Here is a 25,914-nt window from a genome sequence, read left to right as displayed (position 1 = left end):
TGTTTTGGTATCAGACATGTGCATGTACTGGTTCAGGAATAGGGACTCATCCCATATTTCAGGGAGCATTTCCTTTTCCACTCATTTGTCACATAACTAAATAGGCAGCTGAATCAATCTGGCAGCCCTTTGCAGGATAATTTTGATAGTTCCGTTGTTGACTGAACTTTGCTTTTAGAGGTGAGCCGGGCTGTAAAAAACAAGCTTTTATTGAAAATGACCTTCAAACTCTGAAGAGATTACTCACTTTTGGTGTTCTCAAGTGCATCAAATTGCAGACTAAATAAGCAGACATCATGAGTATCTCTTTAATATTTGGGATACTTTCTACTAAAACACATTATCTCAGACCCTTCTCTTCATACTTCTAATCCAAGCATGACAGGGGCATAAAGAAAATACATTTCTGGGTGTGTTCACCTGTGGTCTACGGATGAGTGCAGTAAGGGGGAGACTCCCAGTCTTTAGAGATTTGCTCCCATTTCTTCCCTGTTTCCCTCAACAGCCCCTTCCCATACTCCCTTTTAAACCATAATGCTTAACATTTCTATGACAGTTTGCGCATAATAGGTTTGACCATTAGTAATTTTTTAAGCATACTTCTTACTGAATGGTTTGGATTGAAATGTAAAAGCAAAGTTAAATACTTATTTCCAGAACAGTTTTAGACTTGTAAATGGTATTTTCCACATCAGTGAAATCCAGTCTTTTGGTAACTAAAGGAGATTTTATGCCTTACACAGTTTATTAGACTAGTTCCAAGCTTCTGTGTTTGTGGTGTGTTATGGCATGTTACCCAAGGAGTGTGGTAGGGCACAGAATTATTGTAATCTAAACTGGACTCTGATTATGTAGTTATTTTCAGTTGATTGAGTACCAGCCACACACAAATGCTAGTAACAGCTTTTATCATTTTCAGTCTCTTTCACCAATCAAGATAAAAGTTCTAAAATGGAAAAAAACAAAAATTGTCTAGTAAGCAGCAGTAAAAACCTGAAAAGAATCATTCAATAAATTCTTGCATTTTTTCGAAGGACAGGAATCTTGATGTTGTTGCTGTTGTGGAGAATTTTGAAAATGCAGAAAATGAGAAGGCTGCAGCAGAAGCAACAAAGGAATACCACACTATTATCTGTAGTCATTCACATCCATCACCTGACTATGACAGCCTATAAAAACATATTTTTCAGAATTAAAATGAGACATTTTGATAGAAATAAAGCTCCAGGTATTACCAACAACAGGTTAGCTACTCTTTTGACTGAGAAAACAATTGAAGACTTGGTTAAAAAGCATGTATTTTACTCTGTGACTGCAGATGACTTAGACAATGGCATTTTCAAGTTGTTCCCAATCATTAATCATTCCTACACAGTTGAAGGGCAAATAGACCAGTGCTGATTCTTGATTATTTTCAAGGCACTAATGAAACCACATTAAGAATATTTGAAAATGTGAAATAATAATAAAAAAACCCTAAAATTAAGTAGTTGGAACTTTGACTATGTGCAGCTATTTGCAGGTGATACTGTTGCTAAATCTGGGTTATAGCTCCTGTCCACAAATCAGTGAATATTAAGAAGGTAAAATTGTCTTTAGTTTCTCGTTCTCTACATAACCACGTAACAGGAAAAATACCATCTAATTTTCCTAATCTCATTCAGTCATTTCTCTCATCCACTGTTTCAGATTTAAAGGAGAACTTATAAAATTTGAATGGGAAGAAATGTTCTACATGAGGCAATTACTTGCATACTGTGCCAGTAAAAGGACCATAATATGTTTTCTTGGTTTTAAGAGTTACTTTTGGAAGCTATGTGAGCATTGTCAGGTGTCAATTTTCAATCTCATTCTCAAATGTGACCTCATAGGAGGCAATACTGAGATTTTCAGTGACATGATATCACTTATTATTTTGAGATGATACTGATACTGAGTGCTTCTTGCAAACTAACTCTTGCAACTCTTGCAATCTGTCTCTTTACCTCATGAAATGTAAAAGATAATGCAATCATTTAAGGTCAATTTGCAAAAAAAGTATCAATGAGAAATTCTTTGGTCAAAAGTAACTATGCAACATTGGGGAGTAATAAAGAAAAAATAGGACATTTGACACAAAGATCCGCTGTAGCTGCCTGAAATGAGGACTTATATTTTCATACAATCAAAAAAAAATACAAATAAACAGATTTAGTTTTACTGGGAAAAATTACTTTTTCCAGAAAGAGTAAAAAATATTAACAATATAGTGTTTTCTAAAAGGTCTAATGTTGTGTGGTTATAGATTCAACTGAGTATTTGTATATGTCAGGAGTCTTCATCTAGGAAACATGCTTATATATTTGGAAATTTCCTGAAATTATTTACTTTTTTTTAATAAAAAAATGTCCTTATGTAATCAGATTTGAACAGATTGTAGAATTCTCAAAGAATTCTTCAGCGAAGTTTTTAAGAGCGGGAATTTAACATGTAGCATGGTTCATGAATTTACTTTTAAAACCAAACAATATTAAATCTACTAAAACTGATAATAAATTATACTTCTATCAATCCTTTAGATTTATAATTAATTTCTCATCATTAAAATTTAATATTATCTCAAAAATATGTCTGTGTACTAAAGGAAATAAGATTTCCCTAAATTTTCTCTTGTTAACATGTAGACCTATTTCTCCTGTTAGAATTGTCAATGCATCCAGGCACTTTGTGAATATGTGGTAAAAGTAGGAAAATTTTGGATCTCTTTAGGTAGCATGGCAAACCAGGTGCTATTAAGACAAGAAAACTTAGTGACAGAACACTTTACTGTAAACAGCCTCAGTATTTCACAATTTCACATAGAACGTGTTTTATATTTATTGCTGCTGGGAAGAAATCTTGTTTAAAATTTTGGTGTTTTTCACTTCTTCCTGTGTGTTCATTGTAGTAGTCAATAGTTGCTAACAAAAAAAAAAAAAAAAAAAAAAAAAGGATGGTTATTAACAAAATTTCTGGTGCCGTGGTAGAAGAGAGCATAAAAAATATTGCTGGAGTTCTAGGATTTTGTTTCATGTGAGGCATCACATCACTGGAACCTGATATCCTGCCTGAACTCTTTAGGTGTAATCGCTACGTATTGTAAAGGTCTAAAATGGCAGGTATCAGCTGGCAAATGAAGAGTGTTACTTCCTTATGCCATATGATATTGACCTTTCTGTAAAACCAACATAGAAACCTTTCTTCTGGCAGTTTCTTGTTGGATGCTGCGTGCTGGAGATCACTGTACCAGCTCTGTGCAGAACAGCAAAACAGCTGATTTCACTGGGAATGGAGTATCTGTTTTCAGTGAAGATAGAAGTAATTTTTCCAAAATATGCATAGACTTAGAACCATTAGAAGTTGAGAACTGAGCGTCAGTTTCAAAAGTGACTTCTGTTCCTTCATGGTAGAGTGACTATATAAATATCATACCCCATTATTTGCTTGGTTAAAGACTGAAGAAATTCCAAATATAAATGGAAAGTATCTACTGATATAGCATTCACTTCTAAAAGGGATTAATGCTGAGAATCTCAATTTAGATATGAAATGGAAATGTGTGTTTATTTTTACTGGGAAAATGTTGGTTTTGTAATTTGTACATTCTGATTGAGTACTGTAAATACTTTAAATTAAAGAAAAATAGGGTTAAAGTGTTTAAAAAGTCAATGCAACTATCTTCAAACAACTTTCATGACTTTTCTTTTGAAAATGTTGCTTTGATTTTTATCATCTCAGTTTGCCAAAAGAAAAATGTGGGTTTTTTTTCAGAACTAATTTACTCAGAAGATCTGGGAACCATTTAATTTTACTTGAATTTTTTTTTTATTAAGGCAAAAGGAGTGGCCCTTTGTACAGGTATTAGGAATAATGATCATTAATGGCATGTTCTAGTTGCAGTAATAAATAATGAAGATGCACAACAGGAGTTGGGCAGTGGTGTTAGCATGACCCTGTTTCTAGGCTAATGTAATCCATTTAGCCAGAGTAGCTTACTGGAATAGAAACCACAGTGTTACATTTCTACTGCTCCTGAGGCCCACTTTGCTCAGATTTAGCTGCAGCCCATTCTCAGAGTAATGTATTAAGGAGCTCAGGGGCTTTCTTTTCTTTTGGCAGGGTAGAAATTCTGAATATATTAAATCCTAAAAATCATTAAATATCCATGATATACTAGAAAAAAAATATGGTTACTCCTAAATTTAGTCAAAATGAAGCATTCATATAAAATAAGCTCAAATATGAATATCATGCAAAAACGTGTCCTGTGAAAAGACAGCACTGTCATTAACCAGCTGTATACAAATGGTCTTTGGTTCTATAAATACAGATTCTCACATGTGGGCTAGGAAAAGAACTCTACTCACTCAGCATTTGGAGAAACCCGTAGACATGTCTGGCATATTCCTCTCTAGAGAAGCTGAATGTGCCAAACACTTGTCACTAGACTTTCAAAGGCTAAAATGCAATTGACTTAAAGAAAGAAGATCAGTGCTCTGGCATATAAAACCTGGTTCATTAAGGATGTTCTTTCTGAATAACAGAGGTACATTGTGTACATTAAATTACATTAACATCCTTCAGAAAAGTCTCTTCAGATTCAAGTCTGTCATCTTCCCTCCAAAAATAAAGCTAATAATACAATAGAAGTACACTACAAATAGTAGTGAGATAAGCTATGAAGGAAAATGGTCCTTAATGCCTCTGATGGCTAGGCTTTAATTCCTTAGGTGATCTACTACCTGGTGTTTGGACACATGCTAGCACCACTTATGCACCTTTTGATCATTTACCATCTAGAGATGTGAGGCCAGGGATGTGTTTTGGACTTAGATTACAGTGCCAGTGAATTAGGTTTCCTGTTGTTATAACATCAGCTTTGAAGGAATGGCCTGCCAAAAATGTAATAGCACAGGAGAAACAGGTGGCTCTTAGAAAAAGCACTGTCCTCAATTCAGACGTCAAGCTCTACTAACAAATCTACAAAGAAAAAAACACACCCCAATACTATTGTATTGAAACAATAGGCAGAAAGAAATTAATTAAAAGCAGCTTCAGAGTTGTCAAAGACACACCAGACTTTACACATAGCCCTAATTATCCTTTGTTCAGATATACCAGGAGTGGATCTACCAGGGGTCCTAAAGAAATGTTTTCCTTTGGATTATTCCCAAGCCCTATATTAGCCTCTGTTGTAGAGCATACACTTTGTGCCACATCAGCAAACATCATCCCTGTCACAGTCAGCCCTGTGGTATTGGGAGGGTATTGCATGATAGACTCAAATGGCTGTTTCCCTGAAGTTCAAAAATAAAGCAGTCTATTTTTCATTTTTCAGTCTACAAAAAGAGGAAGAGAAACATCAGAAAAAAAAAAAAAAAAAATCAACATTACCTTTCCCAGGCTCCGGTGGCTTGAATTCACAATTCAAATACAAAACTAAAATTAAATTTCTTCTAAGTGGTCTTAAATGCTTAAGCCAGTGTGTTTATATGTTCACCTGTATAATTTTGTCTGCCCACGTGTACTCTAATTTCTGCATTTATATGTACAATGTTGGCTTACCTACAGAAACAGAGTAGTAAAACACGGAGTAAACAGAAGGACAAGTTCCATGTAAATTAAGGTATTAGCATATTCAGGGGTGAATATTCAGCTCTTAACATCAGAGGTACATGAGGTGTCTGTAAAGGAGCACAAACCTGCCTTTTCAATTCTGTTGCAGTGTGGCCCGAGAAAGAGTGGCTGAACAATTGGTAGAAAATTGAAAGATTAATTTATTGAATTTACACAGACTCTTCCCTAAAAAGCATTGCTGAAATCAAGGGAATTTACCATTCTCTAACTTATGTGTGTTGGTCCTGTTCATCTTTCATGTCTCTTATTGGTCCTATGACAAAGAAGCCTCTGTAAATTATACCTTCTAGCTCTTCCTTTTCAGAGACAATGAAAAAGAATGTGCTAATGCTGAAATTGTTCTGGCACAGGACCAATGGAAGTGAGATGTTTGGCATGTTTCATTTAGCAGCTAGACATAAAAATTAAAGGGTGAAAAAACGGGAAAAAAAATCCTAAGGCAGTAGAGAAAGAAAACATAGCTCCACTGAACAGAACATACCCTGTTGATCTACACCAGAACAGACCTAATCAAACACCAAATAGTGAGAAGTGTGGAACTGTTTTAAATTAATGTATCATGCTTTCTTTTCAGGAATATCAAATTGATATATTTTTTGCCCAGACGTGGACAGACAGTCGTCTTCGCTTCAACAGCACCATGAAAATACTGACTCTGAACAGCAACATGGTTGGCTTGATCTGGATCCCAGACACAATATTTCGCAACTCAAAGACAGCAGAGGCTCACTGGATCACCACCCCCAACCAGCTCCTCCGCATATGGAATGATGGCAAGATCTTGTACACCCTCAGGTGAGCGCTTGACAAGGTTCAGGGCTGAAGGCTTCTCCCACTTCTGGTGTAGTAATACTAATTTTCAGCAACATCTTTGCTCTCCTCTGCTGTTTTCTTCCTGATGCGTACATGGCCATGGTTTACAAATATATAATTATTCAGGCATAAGTACTGCCAAGTTAAAAAACAAAGTCTTGTCTTTCTAGGAAAGAAACCTTGAGAAATAGGAAATCAGTCTGTCTAAATTGTGCAAGCTGGGCTTTTTAGTGCTTGTAATAAAATCAGGAACATATAGTCCCATAAAACCTGTCAAAAGCCTTTTTGATCAGAGTTAGATGCAGGGCTGGATAAAGCATTTTTAGATTCATGCTAATGCCAATACTTGATTCTTCAAATAAGTCATGCTGAAAGATAGTCTGTCACATCTTATCACAAGGGTGAATTGCTGGAGGAAAGGCTTTTACAGTTTTCTAATCTTTGTGGTAAAATCAACTATATGGTATTAGAAATGCTGTATATATTTGCATTTTAAAAAGTCTGTGGAAATCAAAATAAGTGTTTACTTGTGGAAGAGATGAGTTTTTCAGAAGGCAGTTTTGTCATGAGCCATGTTCCACAAGGGAAACTGTTTTAGAGACGTGCCTTTCAAGCTACATTTTCTTCTGTGATTGTGTTCAGCCCTCTTGGTTCACCTGAGAGGGCTGATCCTGCTTGCAAGTGCTATTGGGCTCCAAAACGAAGTCCTTGGCAATCAATAAAAAAGGAAATAAACATCTGGAAAAGCTGTTGATATTTTTAGTGCCCTTTCCTTCATAGGCTTGCTCTACTGTGAAGAGCTCTTGCTTATTTCAGCTGCCTTTAGCTAAAGAGTTTGGGGATTAAGGTGTCAGCTTCAATATTCTCTGGATTGGGTTATTGGTTTTTTTTCTGAGGAGATTTTGGTTAGGTGTTCCGTTGTTTTTTGTTTTTTTTTTTTTTCTAGTAAGTTCTGTTTTGGTATTTCAGGCCAAATTTCTACCTAATAGTAGTTAGTCTTACATATCTCTCCCTAAAGAAACTGTTTGTTGAATGGACTACAAAATTTAAAACAGCTTTAAGTGAGTGAGGTAATACTTGACCCATTGGAATGAGCATTTCTAGTTTGTGAAAAATGTTTTGTGTCCTTTTTGATCACTTAGGTCGACCTCCATTTTACAGAGGAAAAGCTGTTAGAATGATCATTGTGTAATTCAAACCAAATTTATCTCACCTAAGTGTCAGAATTGGTATGACATGGAAGAGGTAGCTCATGCATGCCCTGCTGCTGTCAGGTGTTGCTGGGTGTGTACAGGAGAAAGTGTACAGGGTTCAGTCATGCTCCATACCTCTCCATCTTCTTCCCTGCCCTTTTTAGGGTGTGAATGCCCTTGTGCTGCAACACTAAAAGTCCTCTTCTAGTGTCAGTGCAAGAAGGCTATTAAATTCCTCACAGGCAGCCTTTTCCAAAAAAGAATTTTTCTCTGTGCCATCCATATCTGAGACACAAACCTTTCACCACAGAGTTTTTAATCTTTTTATTTAGTCTCCAAAACGAGAAGCCCACATAGACCACATGCATGAATTCTGTCATGAAACTATGTAGTACTTTTTTAAAAAGACTTTACAATAAAATAGCACTTAATTCAATTTCCCTGAGTAAGTGCATTCACATTGTAAGATGTTAGATTGAAGATTATTGATTTTTATTTGTAATTTTAAAATTGGCTGTGCTCATAGTATACTTTGTGTTAGCGATGCTATGTAAAACCAGATTTCAAATAGGGATGAAGATGTTTCTGCTGATCTGTTTGTTGCATCTGTATGATATAGAATGGCATATAGACATTTATTAAAATTTGGAGAAAAGAAAGAAAAGAAGAAAGAAGAAAGAAGAAGAAGAAGGAAAAGAAGAAGAAGAAGAAGAAAGAAGAAGAAATTGAAAAATTTCCTGAAGAAATTGAAAGAATTTTAAGTTCACGTAGAAAATATTTTTGTCAGTTTCCCTCTGAAGTTCTAATTTTGTGGAATTACATACCAGATGGGCCATATTTCCTGTTATTTTTGTGAAGAGTAGTTGTTCTCATCCCAGAACTTTCAATGATGAATTGTCTAGAGAAACACATATGCACATATTTCCTGGGATCCAGAAATTCTCGATGATGTGTCTGAAATTATTTAAGATAATTATTGTTGCTTTGTATCAGGCATAAATAGCCAATAAACAATCTAGAAATATGGTTCTTTTCTTTCAGGCCTTACTTATGGGTATCTTAAAGCATTCTTGCATGATGCTTAAGGTTACCCTGCCTCTCCTCTGGCTGTTCCCTGTACTGGCACATGGTAACAGACCCTTGGTTTCTTCACAGGCTTACCATCAATGCTGAGTGCCAGCTGCAGCTGCACAACTTCCCTATGGATGAACACTCATGTCCTCTGATATTTTCCAGCTGTAAGTGATGCTTTGATGCCTTATTCTTGTATATTACTCATATGCAGGGGCGGGAGTTAAATTCTGAATACTGTCAGGTTGGTCAATTGTTCCATAATTGGTATAAGAAGTTTAAGTTTGTTCAAATATTAAGGGAATTTTTGTTCTCTCTTGCACTGCTCAACAATGGACTTATGACGTGAAATCTCCTGCAGATTTACTTTGGTTTTTTGTTTTGTTTTGTTTTGTTTTTGCTGGAACCAGCCTTTTTAGCTGCTACTATAGTTACAAACTCAGCAGATATTCATACTAGTCTGTGCAATGTTAATTTATACAATCACTTGACATTGCAAATGAGAATTGAAACTACAGTTTTCTGGCAGAGGTGCACAGCGTGGGGACATGCCCAGAAACCTCTGAACATCTGAGTTTATAGCACATAGTCTGATAATGCCTCTCTTTTTCATAGTAAATGGTGCAGCTACTGTAAATCTCATTCTCCTTTCACTGCTCAGCTTGTCCAGAAGTCCAATGTTGTGTTGAATGTTGTGTTGCTGGCATATTTAAAACCTTCCTAACAGGCAAAACAAATACATGTGGAAATGCATGGAAAACAAAAGTCAGGTGAGTTAATTCTGAGGTCCAATATTACTCTGAGAAGTTATCTTCATGCTGACTCATTGGAAAAACCTTGAGAGCTGTCTGTTCATGGGAACACCTGCACAGTTTTGTAATCTAAAACACACAGTGCAAAGGTTTTAAAGGAACTCTACGGAAGACTTTAATTTTGACAATCTATAAGGCTCAAGAAAGTGAAAGGAAAATTTATCATTTTCTTAATCTATTTAGAAAGACTATCTCCTTAATCCCTCTTAAAATGATAGAAGAATAACACTATTGAATATTTTAATGATAAATATGCTATTGTGATTTATTGTATGTATTTCTGTTTATAAATATTATACAGTGATCCACAATCAGATTTGAATTTCTGATCCAGGGTGTATTTATCTTTTCACACAGCATTTGTTTTTTAAATCTGTCATATAAATATCTCCCTTTCCTCCAAAATTCTATCACTATGTTGCCATATTTTATTTTTTATGTGTACAAGTGAATCTGGGCAGAAATATACTGTTGTGTGTTTGATTTGGGTGTGTGTAATATATGCATATTCAACAGAACAAGAGGCAGACAGCTTGTGAAGGAGCTTTCCTGCTCATGAACCCTTGTCACTGAACCCTATGCACTTCATCTGTCTTTAGTTACTGCACAAAACTGCTTTTGTGACAATCTGCTGTTGTTTTGTTGAAGTGCCGGGAAAGGTTTGTGACCTTAAAAATCAAATTCCAGAGATTTAAGGAAACCTACTAAAATTTTGTTTTAGCTCCAAAGATACTAATTAAACCACATAAATTTGAGTGGTCCTGTGATGGCAATATCCAAAGAAAGTGAACTCTAATAAACAGGAAGTCACTTCAAACCTTGCATTCCCTTATAGCTAGACAGTAGCTAAATGCAAGTAAGTCATACTCTATGGTTTTTGTTGAAAGAGGGAGGATATCAGTCAGTACTTCAGCAGGCTCTGCTCCATGGCAAAGTTCCAAATACATTTCATATTGCAAATGTTCCTCCTAATTTTGATCTACTAGCTCAGAACACTTCTGACTTTGGGATGTACATGTATTGCCATGTGATGTACTACTGTCTACGGAGATTACACCGGGTAAAGCAGAATGTGGTTGTGTTGCAGTTTCTCTGTGTGTTCTTTGTAGTTTCTTGCCAGATGGAGAATCCTGTAGAAGAATGTTAAAATAATGTTTTATAGTTTTGTCAGCCTTTTTGGTCATGTTGACAACAAGGGTGGATTTCTTTAGATTCATACTGAATTACATTTTTTTCTTGAACAGTGTTAGCACTGCTATTACCATCATACAGGACATCTCCTGTATGATTAGTCTGTTACATAACTCACTTGTATTTTCAGTCTTGTGTACATTCATAGCAGTCTAGCTAGACAGCACTCAGTGGGGCTCATGAAGTGAATGACTGAGTGAACGCCTGAATGATTTAGCACTGCCTTCTATGACAAGTTTCTGATGGGAGGGAAAAGCTGATTAAGGATTTCAAGATGTTTGTCTTTGAATAAAATAAAAACCTTTGTAGAATTCACAGCTCAGCTCTGCTTCCCCCTTCATCCCCCTTCCATTTGTTCCTCAGCACACAGACAAATCTTTGTAGTTTCCACTGTAGGCAGGCACAAAGAAGCACAAGTTTCAGGAAATATTCCCCACACCTCTACACACAGATGAAGTTTAATATTTGAAATTTCTGATGTTTTATACAAATTCCCCTTAATATTTCAGAAATATGAAACTCATCTTAAATTTTGTCCAGAATATTTCCTCCATTGCCACCTAATTTGCCCCCTAACCATGCTGTTACTCTGGGGACAGATGGTGTTCCCTCAGTGGGAATACTGAGCTCTACTTCATCTGGTTGCCAGGATGAATAAGGAGAAAACAACACCTTATAAAAAGGACACATCTCAGTGTGCTAACAATAGCCACCAAAATATACCTACCCCTTCCTGCGGAGAAACTTCAAGAACAGGTTCCTGGAGCTCTCTAGCTTCTTTTATAGGACTTAAAAGTATTGAAATAATCTGAAGCTCTTTAACTTGTGCAGGTTTTGTATGTGGGGTGACATGATGAGATGATTCATCTGGCATATCAGGCCCTGTGGTCAGTGTGTGTCAGTAGTTGCTGTTTCTATGTAGATGTGGACTCGGCACTTATGTGAAATTGTATGCACTTATGTGCACTCACTGCTTATGAGAAAAGTTGATCCCAGTAATGTAATGCAGGGCAGCCGTGCCATGTGACAGCTTGTGTCTGTTCCATGCACCAGATTGGTTTAATCAACCACATGTGCCAAGCAGGATTTCTCACTAACGAGCTACAACAAGACATGGTATGAATGTGCATTTCCCTGCAAATAAGAAAAAAGAGTCAACCTGTGACTTGAGTGCAGTGGAACAATCTTGGATAGATTTTGCTGTATATGATTCTTCATATGGTTTTAAAGTACTATATGTAGCTATGTAAAAATATTCTGTCACTGTCATTCTTCATTTGGATTAATTTATCCTCCTGAGCCAAGGGAGGCTGCTGTGCTGCTTTTGGCACTCAAATAGCACATTAAACTGTCTTGGTTATCTCTATTCAGCATTGATTTGAGCATTTTGGAAATACTCTCAGGATGCTGCCATAAAATATAGTTTATTGAGGTAGTTAGGATTCACATAAACTTCAGGAAGGAAGAGGAGGTGTTATGTCTGAAGGATGATGTCAGCACAAGAACAAATAAATAAGATACAAGCAACAAAAGGCAGACTGGGAATAAAAAGTTAAGCACATTATTTGTGAAACTACTTCTATAGGGAGCTGTGGATGCTCAAATATTATAACAGCTCAAAAGTGTTTGAACAAAGCACTAGAACAACAATGCATTGGGAGCGATCAAGTATAAAAAGATCACTCTGTAGTTATGGCTACTACCCTTTTTTTATTATTATTATTCTAAAAGATAAGAGCATTGCAGATTAAAGAGCAGGGAAAAGGGACTGTATGGCTAAGCTACTTGAAAGAACTCTTCAGCATTAGAGTTATCATGTGACTGCTTTTTAGCTAGCTTACATGGTTTTAGCTTTCCTTTCTCAGTCACTGGTGAGACTGTTGAATGTTCGGGATTTTCTTAATTTGGGAAGATTAAGCATGCTGCAAAATAATGTGAGAATGCTTGAAAATTAGAAAAAAATGTGAGAATGTTTGAAAATTAGACCCAAAGCTGTCTAAGAGTTAATTGTTTGAAGTCTTCATTTTTTTTCAGACCAGCAGAAACCTTCATCTCCTCTTCTTCTCCCGTTACACATTCTCAAGATTAACTTGACATTCCTTCAGGTGACAGCATAGGATAGCCATGCTAAAATGAAGCTGACAAACACATTACACCTTATTTTGAGCATCTGGTCAACTAAGTCTTTAATTGTATCCAAGAAGGTTTATGTTGGGAATCTGTGTTAGCTGCATACCTGAGGTCTGAAACAATCTGTAAGGCCATGCCTGGGGCTTTACCAGATGCAGTAATACTGAGCTGCAGTGTAAGATGCCAGGAAAAAGAAAAAAAAGTGACCAAATTGATTAATGAGTTTTCACTGGGTTATTTTTCTTGCTGCTGTTCTGATCAAACTGCAGGTACAGTTGTTAATTTTTAAACGCACCTTTGACTTAGACAGCGGGAATTATGGCATGTTTTGTAGGCAATTACTGATCTTCTCCCTAGTGAGAAGGTCTAGTGTCCTGAGCTGCCCCTTACTGGAGGATTGCTGCAAGACCGGAAAAGGTCGGCATGCCCAGAATGCCTTTCTTGCTGCAAGCACCAAAATACATATACAAAGGTACACAAAGAATTCAATTACTTTTAGTCTTATTTTAAAATAGGATAAAGCAAGATTTCCAGATATTGATGGTCCAGTTTGTTCAGTCGAGACTTAAACCAAATATTTTTTTGCCTTTTAAATGTTAGAGTTGTTTTAGGGTTTTTTCAAGGGTGCAAAAAAGCATGCCAAGTATTGTTGGGGAAAAAAAAGGAAGGAAATATGCAATGCTTTTAAAAGAAATTAATCCAAATCTAACATAGTGCTTGAAAGGAGCAAATCCCATTTTTCTAAATATAAACCCAGTTCAATCAAATGTTCTCCCTTTGAACATGAAACCTCTTATGGATATGCAATCAGTACTTTGAGCCTTGTATCATTAATTTCTAACACAACTAGCTGTCGTCGCCCATTTTAATATGTTTCTCCTAGCCTAGAAAAATAAATGTTGTTTTTGTGGAATGAGCTGTGTTTGTTTCATCTCCTTTGTCATCAGCAGAGCCATTAATATAGTCTGAGGACAGAAATTTACTTCAGATGAAGAACAGGCCAGAAGGAGCAGCTTAATGTTCATACTTCAAGAGGAGTTTCATTAAAGATGCTGGGATGGCATCGTAATATGCATAAAGAGCTTTAATCCAGATCTGAATTTCCATCTGTGCTCTCTGTAATGGGTTGAGCCAGATCATAGGGCATCAATGAAATTCTTGAACCAGTTCTTGTGATGAGCATATTTTAGCTATTGTAACTTTTTACTCTTCTAGGAAGGTAGAAATGTTAGTATGCATCCATTGTCCTCTTCAGAAGACTGTCTTTTTCAGAGAATAGTCAATATAGAGAGGTCTTATAAAGAAGAAAAAAAGAAATACATTTATGGAAATTTGTTCTTTGAAGTTTCCTCCCAAGATCTGTATTTAGCATATGACTTTTTTCATATATGCCAATTATTGACCATAAAATGTGAAGCATACCTGTGGCACATACCTCCTCCTATTCATCTGCTAATTCTTCTCTTACACAGACATTTACATATCTTCTTACTTCATTTCCCCTCTTTTAAACTCTTTTAATTGCACATTTTTTTCAAATAGCTTGCCTAGTGTGCAAGACAATCTTCAAAGAAAAGTTGATGATCCCAAAGATTAATGCAGTGTGCATGACTCTGTAGTGATCTTCTTTGCCTTTGTTAACCTGTGAGCATTAATGTTTCTAAGCATTTTTTTCTTGAGGTAGCTACGACGACACCAGAATGTGGTGAATTTAAAGTAGGTGATAATATTGTGCAATTTCATTTCATCATTCCAGTAGCTCTTCTCAATGTGTTCTGCTACTGCATTGCTCAGTTTTAACTCTCCTTAGAAAATTCCCTGAGGGTGTCTCTTTTTTTATTTAGCATAAGTTAGAGTCCTAGGGAGTATTGTACTGTTTCCTGGAGAGTCAAATCTTTATCCCATTCCTTGACTACTCACCATTAATTCACTACTACTTTTCTGTTTGAGACTCAATACATTTCTCAATACACAAGAGACACTGCATTAAGTATCTTTAGATTTTTATGACTGTATTTTACAGCTAAGCCAAGACTCATAATGATTGTTACAAGTTAATTTTTATTGCAAGTTCTGCTAACTTTTATCAAATTCCTCATATATGATGTCTTTTTATGAAAATCTTCAAATTCATCTGTGATGTAAGTACACTCAGTGTAAAATTATGCTTTCTACATCACATTTATGGTGTAGATTTGTGCCAAACTAGTGGATATTGTAAGTATTATTTTGGCACTACTGCTTCTGTTAGCATTGTGTCTCATTGTTCAAGGTGTATTAGTGGCACCTTTTAAAATACTTGTGGTTATATTGTTCAATGCTGGCTCCAAATCTATGCAACATGTTGTAATGAACGTGTCATATTAATCAATATGATATTGCATCTGATAACCACTAGTACATAAATGATATTTCTCTGGTAAAAAAGCAATGAAACTTCCCCAGGGTCAGGGTTGACCATTGTCTCCTTGGTGATCAGAATTGAGGGCTGTGGTTAATTCATGTAATATCCTTTGCTGCAGTTCCTCACAAAGATCCAAGATTTTGTACTGGTAGCAGACCAGATGTCTCTCTCCTTTTATAGCGAAATTTTTCTCCACAAGATTGAAGGCTCCTCTGGAAAAGGAGCAGCTGCCATTACTTCCAGCGAAAATGAGACCCTAGAGTAAAATTACAGTAAGTGCTAATTAGTGAAGCCTAAAGTGCTTAACTCATGATATCTTGGGGCCAGCAGAGTCTTTCAGAGACTCTCAGATGGTAAGCTATTCCAGGAACCTGGCATTTACCCCAGTTCTGCAGTGGTCTTCCAAGGATCCTTGGTATCTCCATTTGCCCTGCACAATTGTCTAAGGAAGATGGGATGCTCACGTTATGAAACAAACTCTCTAAGCAACCTGCTTCAGAGCAAAAAAAAAAAAAAAAGTGCTATTTTTCCTGGATCTGAAGTTTAATATAGGTGACTGTATTTCAGGGTTAGGGCCCCCCAGCTCTTACTTTTGTTTATACAAGGAGACTGGAAGTCTTAAAATTCCAGTCTAGACTTTCAAAGCAACCAGTCTTATTATTCCACATTTTCTATTAGTACAATTTAGGAAAAAATTAGCCTCAAAAACAATTTCAGAAAAGAAAAAACATGCTTGAGAGCCAGTTATTTTTGGCAAGAATATGTGCAGCTAAGTTATGCTTATGGTGTCAGTAGAAAACATGAGAAAGTGCTGAAGCAAGACATAGCTGACTGCATATCTGAAAGCTGAATGGATCAGCAACAGGGCCTGGAGTCTCTGCTGTGATGAAATCCTTGATAGTTCCCATGATTTCATCATAGATCGCAAGATATTCAGTGTGTATTATTTGAAGCTAAAACCCCTTTAAGCATTTCATCATATGCCAATGGGAGCCTTTTCTTTTTATCTTTCTTTTAACCAAACATTTGACAGAATGAGAAATGCACCATTGGCAGAAAGAAGATAGTTTTAACCCTCAAATGTAATATAACACCTATTATGCACTTCATGTTTCTATTATTTTTAGTTGCTTATTTCGGTTTTCAAATTAATCTGATCATTTGGGAGGGGCTGGTCCATAAGATGTGAAGTCCTGGCAGCCCTACTCTTGTAAAATCTGAAATACAGAGCCCATATTTATATTTGTGATATTTAGAGCGCCAGGAGGAGACAGACAGTGACAGTCTTTTGCATCATATTTTTTTAACATAAGGAATGACTGATTTTGACACACTGTAACAATTATATGACTGGAAAATGTAGCTGCCTTGTACCAACCTGTAACCTGTATGGCTGGAGTGCAGCTTTTAGTGGCTACAGGTTGTCCAGCAGGGATGGGACAGGAAGGAGATGCCAGGGGCTCCCAACCACATCAAGAGATGGATAGAATGCTAAGAGCTGTCTCTGAAGAATGGCCTTGACTAGGTCAAAAGCTTGTGGGTAAGATTTAGAGACCAAGGCAACAAGAGAAACCTTGTGAACCAGTAAAAATCCCCAGGATACTGCCCTCAGGGACAGATCTGACAGATGTCAAAGGGTGCTTTGCAAGAATTCTTGATCCCCAGGTGTAAGAAATCAGGCAAGGAAAATGAGAGATTGGCATGACTGAGCTGAGGCTTGCTTTTCAAATTAATGGGCAAGAAAACAACATGCAGGTAATGGAAGCAGGGACAGGTACCCTGGGAAAAGTACAGGGATGCAGTCTAGTTCTGTGGGAATGGGGTCAGAAAGACCAAGACACATTTGCAGCTGAACTTGATAAGGGATGCAAAGAATAAAAAGCAGGGCCTCTAAGGGTATGTTAGGGAGAAAAAGAACGTAAAAAAATGTACATCCCTCAATTAGCATGACTGGCAAACTGGAAACAACAGACAAGGAGAAGGCTGGGGTATTTTCCCTTACAGACAAGTCAGAGACAACAGTGCCCAAACTCTTCACAGTTCTATGCATAGCTCGCTCTTCTTTGGGTCTTCCATAATTATCTTAATTCTTGAAGCAATTCCCAAAGACACCTTCTGCAATTCATGCTTCATTGTTTGTGTGCAGATGTTACAGCATAACTTATTTAGTGTTCCTTTCTTTGGAGTGTTAGATTTCTGCAAATCCTGGCATAATTACCTGCTTTTTATTCCTTGTAGCCTCCCTTAATGTAACTGAAATGTACCTCATAAAATATTACATAAAATATGAAATTACAAGTCCAGGTAATATAACCCCTGCTAAGCAACAGAAAAGTTGCAACATTTCCTTTCTTTTACTCTAACTTGCATATTTCCAAGGGCAGAAGACAAACTTGATTGAATCCAGAAGGTTCAAGATATTTTCGATCTCTAGTATAATACATTTCGTATGTTTAAAGAAACAAAGAGCATGTAGTTTTCTAATTGTTTTAGTTGTTTTAAAAAGTGGATTAGGAAAAAAAAAATATTGTGTTATTGTATTCTATAGCCACCTCAGTGGACACACTAAAAATTACACTAATGCATCTCCAAACCATGAGAACTCTATGTTCTTCTGGTCTTCTTAACTTACTGGTCTTCTTATAACAAATGAAGAATTGCTGCATAATGTCTTCAAGGTACAAAGAAACCTTTTGGGATTTTGAGAACCATGAGGTAACAAACCAATGTCAGATCCAGAACAAATACTGAGTAATTGAGAAGAAGAGAAAAGGAGGATGAAGAGACACCAGAGCTGCCAAGGTCAGCCAGAACACCTGCAGTACTCCACAGAAGTGTAACAAAAACTGTGAATACTGACTCTTAAATTAAGCTCATCTTGGCTAGAGGCCAGTCAATGTTTGTTACTTTTTCCAGGCTTGACAGACGATAATGGGGTTAGTAGAAGCCATTAAAGGTTTACTTGTAACAGACTCAAAATATGAGATGAAAACATCAAGTCCTCAACACATTAGCCTTGTCTTGTCAATTTTATTTACTTTTAACACTCTTTGGAATAAACAAGACAGCATGGAAACATGAAATAAAAAGCCCCATCCTTTTCTTGCTTCTGGTACTGAAAAATTAATGGAAAAACAAAAGCATATCCTAAGTGCTGACGAGCTAAGAAAGGAGAGTGAGGCAGTCATGCAGCTTTGAATGTTGCTTTCCTCATAGTGCTGGAGGACAAGTTCATCTGTTCCTCTAAGAGGAATGGTGCAGAAGTTTGCCTGCCTATATCCTTTGCTGTGAAGTGTGGGTCTGTCTCCTTAAAAAGGATTAACTTTGTGTAAAGGGTATGCTGTATGACAGATAATAACATTTTAATCCTTTTTCATAGTTGGGTAGCATATTTTATGTCAAAACAATATATGATGGGATTTTGTCTTTTCCTATCACACAACCCCTCAGACAGACAAAAAACAAGTGATAAGTTTTAAGGGGGAACGCAGAAGCACACATCAAGATAAAAAATTTAAATCAATTTTTAAATAAGTACTTTTATGTTCTCCCATAGGATGTAGATTTTCAGTTGGTACTTTAAGAAACCCTGCAATTTTGTATATCTAAATGGAGTGATTATTTCAGTGGGAAATTATGTTATGATTTAATGTTTGTTTGGGTTAGCCATGCATATTAAAAAGTAATTAGTTTTTCCTTAATTTTTTATCATGTGACTTCTGGCAATTTTGCTACTAATCTATTAAAACTCAGGAAGAGCTGATTTTTCCATAAAATCTTTCCATCAATTTTAAGAAAGTAAATGTAGAAACGATTGTAAATTGGAGAAAAGGTCATGCTGTTCTGAGGTGATTTGCCAAATAAACAGCTTGTGCAGAAGACACTGAGTTTCTTTTCTAGCTCCTTCTACCTGAGCTTTTTTCACAGGAAAGACAAAGAGAGAGGTGGTGTGTGACTTTATTATGTCTCCTGATGGTGTAGGAGAATCTAGGAGCTCAGTTCTCCCAGCTCCATCAGTGGCTGTGTCACCTTACGAAGACCACTTGTTTCATGTAGTCTGTTGCTTTTGCTCCACTTTCATTGATATCTCTACATGAGCACTAGGAGGGAAGGCCAGCTGTACCTGTCTCTTCTGCTTGGCCAGCCCTGAGTGCATCAGTACAGGGAAGGTCCCAGTTAATGCCTTTTTATTTTTTTAACTCTGGAAGCCTCATTTGACATCAGTGTTTCTTCTCTAGAGAACAACCATTAGTGAAAAAACCAAGACTTTTATTAAAACAAATCTGATTATCAGGAAGTGGAATGAATTGCAGTTCACAGTATTTAGGTCTTTCATCAATATCTATTTTCATCCTTAGTGACACAGTTTACTTGAAAAACACATCAGAGCTGTTCCATGTTTGACATGGGCGTCTTATGCAACATAACAATGAATGAATTAACTTGGTCCCTAGATCAAGGTATTCTATACCAGGCCCCAACATATATTAGAGCTATCTAAATTTCTAACTGAGAGTGTTGTTCGACTAGAGCAGAAAAAAGAATGTGTGTGAAAGGCTAATATGAAATTTTTAGGTGGACATATTAGACAAAAAAATCCATCCTGATCTCACCATCTTCTGCTCCAGTTTTTGTCCTTGGTGTGAAAACAAGCAGCATAACAAGAGAAAACCTACCAAAAAAAAAAGAATCTTTGCTCTTCTCTTTCTCTCACAGGCATCCATCCTTCAACACATACTCACAGACACAAGTAGAAGAATAAGAAAGGGAGTGAAAATATACCTTTAATAATTTTTAATCTTTTCATTACTTGCATGTTCTCAGCTAATAAGCTGACAAGCAATATACTTGAAGCCATATAGAATTAAACAGGATGAAGGAAAGAAAAGAACAAATCCTACTGTGAATCCTGTAAAATGGACAAACAGTCTGGCCTTTAACTTTTCTTAATGGAATGTATGTCAATATTTAGTTATGGCCTTGAGGTATTCTAACGCTCCTGTGCTTATAAGTCTTCCCTTTATCTACATTAACTGATTTGACATTTGAGGGTACATTTCTTATAATTGTGCTTTAAAAATATTGTATTCAGGGTTGCAATGTTAAAATCTGCATATCTCATGGCATTTGAACTGAAGAAGGCTGAATGTCAGAGCTCATAAAGAAATTTCAAGGAATTCTTTTTTTCCTTCTAGAGGAAGATATGCCTGTGAAATATAAACTCTTCTTTTTGAGGAGCATACATTTGAACTTTGTGGTGTTTTGCTCATCAACAGACCTATCCACCATAGCAGAACCTGAAGCACCTGAATCCTAAATATGTGAAGCTTAGTTTCAAATCTCACCATGAAAGGACAATGGAAAGATTCTCAATATTTGTTTTTCATTTTGCTTTTAAGCGGTCTGATCACACAGTAGCTACTTTACAATTTTGAAATTTTTTCTGTCTCTCTGATTTTTTCACTGCAGAAGGTGCAATCAATATGCTTATTTTAGTTCAAAATGTACACCTAAAGGAATAGTAGCTGTTTTGCAATTACAGCGGTATCTATGTATTTATATGAAAGGGGGCAAAAATGTCACTTCTTTAGGGGAAAAAAAAAGGGCAGCCATTTAAGGTACTCACTAATGATGTTTTAATTCTGGAAAGTTGGTCTTTCTAAAAGGAAGAAAAAGCAGCAGGAAATGCATGCTTCTACCTTAGAGGTACTATTATTCCTGTATTGATTGACTTCAAATGAAGCTGCTAGACCAAATGAGCAGGGAGAAGTTTTTCTACAAGTGACAGCTTTCAACACAAGGGAACTTTGAGGTCTAAATGATGTATTTGTTCACAGCTGTTGTCTGAAAATCAGTATTTCAGTAAGACAGCACTGCTTGCCTCTGGCAGTCAGAGAAGACACCACAAACTCTTGGATAAATGTCTCTTACGATTAAAAGAAAACTGAGATATCCAAGTGCTTTATAACATGGTATTTCCTTTCTTTCTTGCTGCCCCCCAACACCATTCTCCAAAGTCCATACTTGAAATCTTTAAAGCTTTTCTTGTCTAACCAATAAGAGACTGGAGAGAGGAAGATAAAAAGCTGTTCCCAGCAGCCTGCAAATCTCAAAGTAGTCTGGGAGATTTGTACTGCTGCTTTCTATTGATTTATGTGCAAAATATAGCAGCATTTCTTATGTAAAGGCTTAGCAGAACTGACAGTGAAAAATCCTGGTCTGTGGTACTACCAGATTTCAAAATCAGCCAGCTGGACTGGTCACTACTTCTATGGGTGTTTCAGCAGGAAAACTGAGTGTTACTGTGATTCCAGAATAGAAGTCTCACTTGTATCTACAGTCATGTTCACTGTGTGTGTGTGATTCACCACGGACACCCAAGGGTGTCTTCCCTCCAGTATCTTATGTAACTGCAGGTGCCAAAGCAAAGCACACTGATGGCCAGTGCACGTTTTTATTCTTTAATGTGCAGGCACTGCACTGAAGTGCGTGGTCAATTAATGCAGCAATGGTCAATACCTGAAGTGGAGGAGGTTCTGACTTGATAGAAGGAAACAAAAAATCACCAAGGAGAATCAAGCACTGGAGAAAGTTTTCTAGAGACATTGTGAAATCTTTGACCTTGAAGGTTTTTGAGATGCAACTGAAGAAAGCCCTGGTCTGAGTTAGTTTCAACCCTAAATTTAACAGGAGGGTGAACTAGAGACATCCTGAAATTCCTTCCAACCTGACTGACTCTATCATAATATCTTTTTCTCATTCAAAACAATTTTTGTATTAAAATATGCATTCTTCTTTATAGAGCAATTAATTTACATTTAGAAATATAAATATCTACTTGTGAAAACCATCTTTCCCTTAAATCATTTTAAGAGAGTCAATTCAATGTTGGCTTTTTTAAGGAACTCCCAGAAAGTAAGGAGGAGTTGGGGAAGAATTTAAAATTGTTCCCGCTTTATATTTACAAGGTTTGGGTTTTTTTGTTTGTTTTTTTTGTTTGTTTTTTTGTTTGTTTGTTTGTTGGTTTTTTTTTAATGGCTGAATATCTATCCTGTTAGAAATGGTAATTTTTTTTCTGTATTTTTTATTGTACAATGGTTGTCACCACCAGCAATCACTGGTAAATTATATGCAAACAAGGTAAACTTTTGTTGATCAATATTTTGGGATTCTTCCAAAAATTGAAGCAAACTGGCAATATGTTCAAAAGCCAAGCAGGATACAGAATTTTCCTTTTATTCCCCCAGAGGTCTCCCCTCTGCACTGTGCAGGAATGGATACAGGGTCCCTGTACCACAGGTTCCTGTGATAGCTGATTCTTCAACCTGTTGGCCACTGGCACTCACACCACAGCAATGCACAACAGTTCTGACACTGTGGCAGCTCATTCTGCTCTGCTAAAATTAGACACTACTTCTGGTTTTTGTCACAGGTCAGACAAAAGGTCTTTTACACCTTTACTCTGTCCCTTCAGAATAATTTCCTATTTTTGCAGCTTCAATCTTTTCCTTTTCTCTTTTCTACCTTTTTTCTTCTCCTTTTTCCTCCCCTTCCTCACCCCCATTCCTTTTTTCCTCATTTTCTTTTTTCCCCTTCTTTTTTTTTTCTCTTTTTCTCCCTCCATGCTTTTTTCACTTCATCCTGGTGTCTTCTTCAACCCGTTAGTATTTCCTTTCTCCACCTACACAATTTTTATTTGCACTCCCGTATTGTCTGGCTGTGGCCAGAATGCCCTTCTCCATCTGGCAAGAACAAATGTTCTTTCCATCTTCTTCATTCTTTGTCAAGAAACAGAAAGGAGTTGGGAGGCTGAGGTTCACCTGTGAAACCAGAAGTGTAACACCTAGAGAATATATTTTGCTTGGGAGGTCAGGGTGGCCTCTGCTTATGAGTGACAAGTGTCAAGTGACATTCAGCTAGAAAGTTATATACAATTAAGGAGGCAGAATCAAAAAGCTGAGAGAAGAGGCCTGGGAAAAATGATAAAAGGATTTAAGTACTAGAAAATCTTTTTGTGATGCAGATGTTGACAGAGGAGGAAAATGGACAGTAATTTCTATGCTTGAAAAGAGAAATCCGAAAAATCAGTGATATAAGGTAGAACCCCTAAATAGAAAAATCAAGAACTATGACTGAATGTCAGGGTATCCACAGGAAACTTGCATTTAGGAAGTACTTAGAACATAGAAAACTAGTATAGAAACTAGACCAAGATAAAACAAACAAACAAACAAACAAACAAACAAACAAACAAAAATACAGAGAAAGAAAATATGTAATTATTTTACTGTTCAGGATTCAAACATTAAAAGACATAAGGCAGTGCCAAATACTTACCTATCATGCAATTTAAAAAGTCTCTGTGAATTTGTTTTTTCTAAATTATTTTCATAAACATAATTCAAATAATTGAGTAATGATCTGAAATTTTTGTGCTTTGCTGAAATCTGACCAGCTTTCCCTAAAAAATTCTTAGTATTTTTCTTTCCAGTAGTTTTCTTATAGTGTACTTTGGAGGCTTGTTTGTTTGTTTGTTTGTTTTTGTTTTTGTTTTTGTTTAGATTTTTTGTTTGGTTTGGTTTGTTTTTTTTTAACTTTAATCAGAACTTGGAGAAGAAGAGCTGTAATATTGTAAAATATATTCTCATGGTATTCCTTCAATAAAGAGAGGCAGGGCATGGCAGAAATTTCTCTCTGGAGGTTTTACCTCTGTAGAATATCTGGTCAACTGTAATAACTGAATATGAGATGGAAATATTGCTCAGAGAGATGTATACTCTTCTCAGTGATGGTCAGAATGAAACCTTCTGGCATTCTGGAAAGAAATGATCACACAAATACTATCTTGAATGACAGACTGTAATTGCAAATCTACTTCATCATTTTAATATACATTTCAGTTTAAAATCTTTAACTATAACAGGCACAAACCACTTTTGAAATCATAGGAAAAGCTAGTACCTGTAATAGTCAGAACTTAATAGAAAACTCATAATGACAGTTAAATCTCTCAAGGAGATTTATGCATGTTCTTTGAAAATGTATTTAATTTATTTTAATTTTTAAATTCAATTTCAACTCGCTTCTTAACTCAGGTTGAGACTACTTTTACAACTGTGTAAGGTCTTGAGAAACTGAAGAGACTTTTGTTAAGTAACCTAAAATATTTTTTACTTCATTAAAGTGTTGGTAATTTCATGGGTTTTTTTATTAAGCTATTTTGTCTATAAGATATTAGTTTCCTTTAGAGTCTTGGAGGATTTTAAGATATTCAATATCAAACTTACAGAAATTTTGCAACTAGAAAGATTATAAAAATTGGAAAAATTATTTTATATGAGTATTAGTGTGATATATATTTATAATAATTACATTTCTAGAATAGTAACATATGAAGTGAATATTGCTGAACTGTCTTGATCAATCGCTTAACTTTAATTTATACTGAAAAATCTTAAAGAGAGTTTTGGATAGCATCTTTTTTTAAATATAAAGCTAGAAATTGAGCAGTCGAAGTGACTTGCCTCATATAAATTGCAAACTTTTGAGATGATGATAGATATAGAGTAGATTTTGACCTAGATCAGAGTTTGAGGACCCTTTTAGTGTTTTGTTCCCTACCCTTTAAAATATTGCCTGTTTTTTCATTCACTATTTTGAATTATGTGATCTTATAAATTCAAACAAACCCACTAAAACATATGCATTTTGCCTTGCACCAGGTTTAACATGACCTGTAAAAGTAAATAAATCTCCAATGCTTCTGCTGTGTTTATATCAGTGTGTTAGTTTGGACATCTGTTAAGTCCTGTACTGTACATTACTGTAAGAAATCTGCAAAAAGGTTTGTACACAAACAGTTCAATGCCAGAAGGACCTCAGGTTATTTGGTTGGAGGAGGTGTCATGCTCTGTTAAAAGCAACCCCCAAACTCAAGTGGTGTCATGTTTAGACACATAAAATTCACATGCTGTGATGGCATAGAGGAGAATCTTAATAAGTGTAGAGCTGTGGATATCTTCTTAGATGTATGGCATAGTACATCTGCTAAAATTCTTTGAATGCCAAACCAGCTGATCAATGAATCCATATAGAATTGTCACCAAAGCCTCAGTGCCTTTCTTCTTGATGGCATAGGCACTGACTAATTCGTTTAATGTGAGCTGCCAGCACCAAACGTAATTGCACCAGGTACCTATCCGATGAGATGGGATATTCCATAGAATTGCTGTAATTACAGTGTTTTTTTCAGTTCTCTTCCTGCAACTTAATTAGAAACTTAATTTAAAAATGGCAACCTGGGAACATCCATGTTCTTGATTCCAAGAGATGGGGTTTTAAGTGAAATAGCAGCTCCACCAGGAGAGGTTTTACATGGCACGAGATTGGAGTTTCCAGATAGTAACAGAAAAGCATGGTACTCCTTCAATCACCAGCTTCGGCATTTATATTTCCCTAATGTACTGAATTTTCTAATTATTAGGAAAGGGAATTTCAAATTTCACTGGGAGGAAAACATCTCACCCAATTACCATTTTTCTTCTGTGTTGTCCAAGACTAGCTTGCTCCAAGTTTTGCCTTTGTGCATGTGAGGTAGAATATCAAATGATTCCTACTGTTAAGAAATGATATTTTTAAGTTCATC

At 36.2% G+C, this 25,914-nt stretch overlaps 1 protein-coding gene across 1 annotated transcript in view; it reads left to right on the top strand.

Moving 5' to 3' along the window:
• Positions 1 to 25,914, top strand: part of GABRG3 (gamma-aminobutyric acid type A receptor subunit gamma3) — a 291,985-nt gene that overhangs the window by 146,021 nt on the left and 120,050 nt on the right. The window contains exons 4-5 of the mRNA XM_062487859.1: positions 6,230 to 6,450; positions 8,817 to 8,899. Coding sequence (XP_062343843.1) covers positions 6,230 to 6,450; positions 8,817 to 8,899 — 304 coding nt within the window. The remainder of the gene's footprint in view (positions 1 to 6,229; positions 6,451 to 8,816; positions 8,900 to 25,914) is intronic.

Source organism: Cinclus cinclus, chromosome 2 (genome assembly GCF_963662255.1).
Source record: "Cinclus cinclus chromosome 2, bCinCin1.1, whole genome shotgun sequence".
Taxonomy (NCBI): Eukaryota; Metazoa; Chordata; class Aves; order Passeriformes; family Cinclidae; genus Cinclus; species Cinclus cinclus.
The sequence above is the reverse complement of the archived record's forward strand: the minus strand, read 5'-3'. Positions and strand labels throughout refer to the sequence as shown.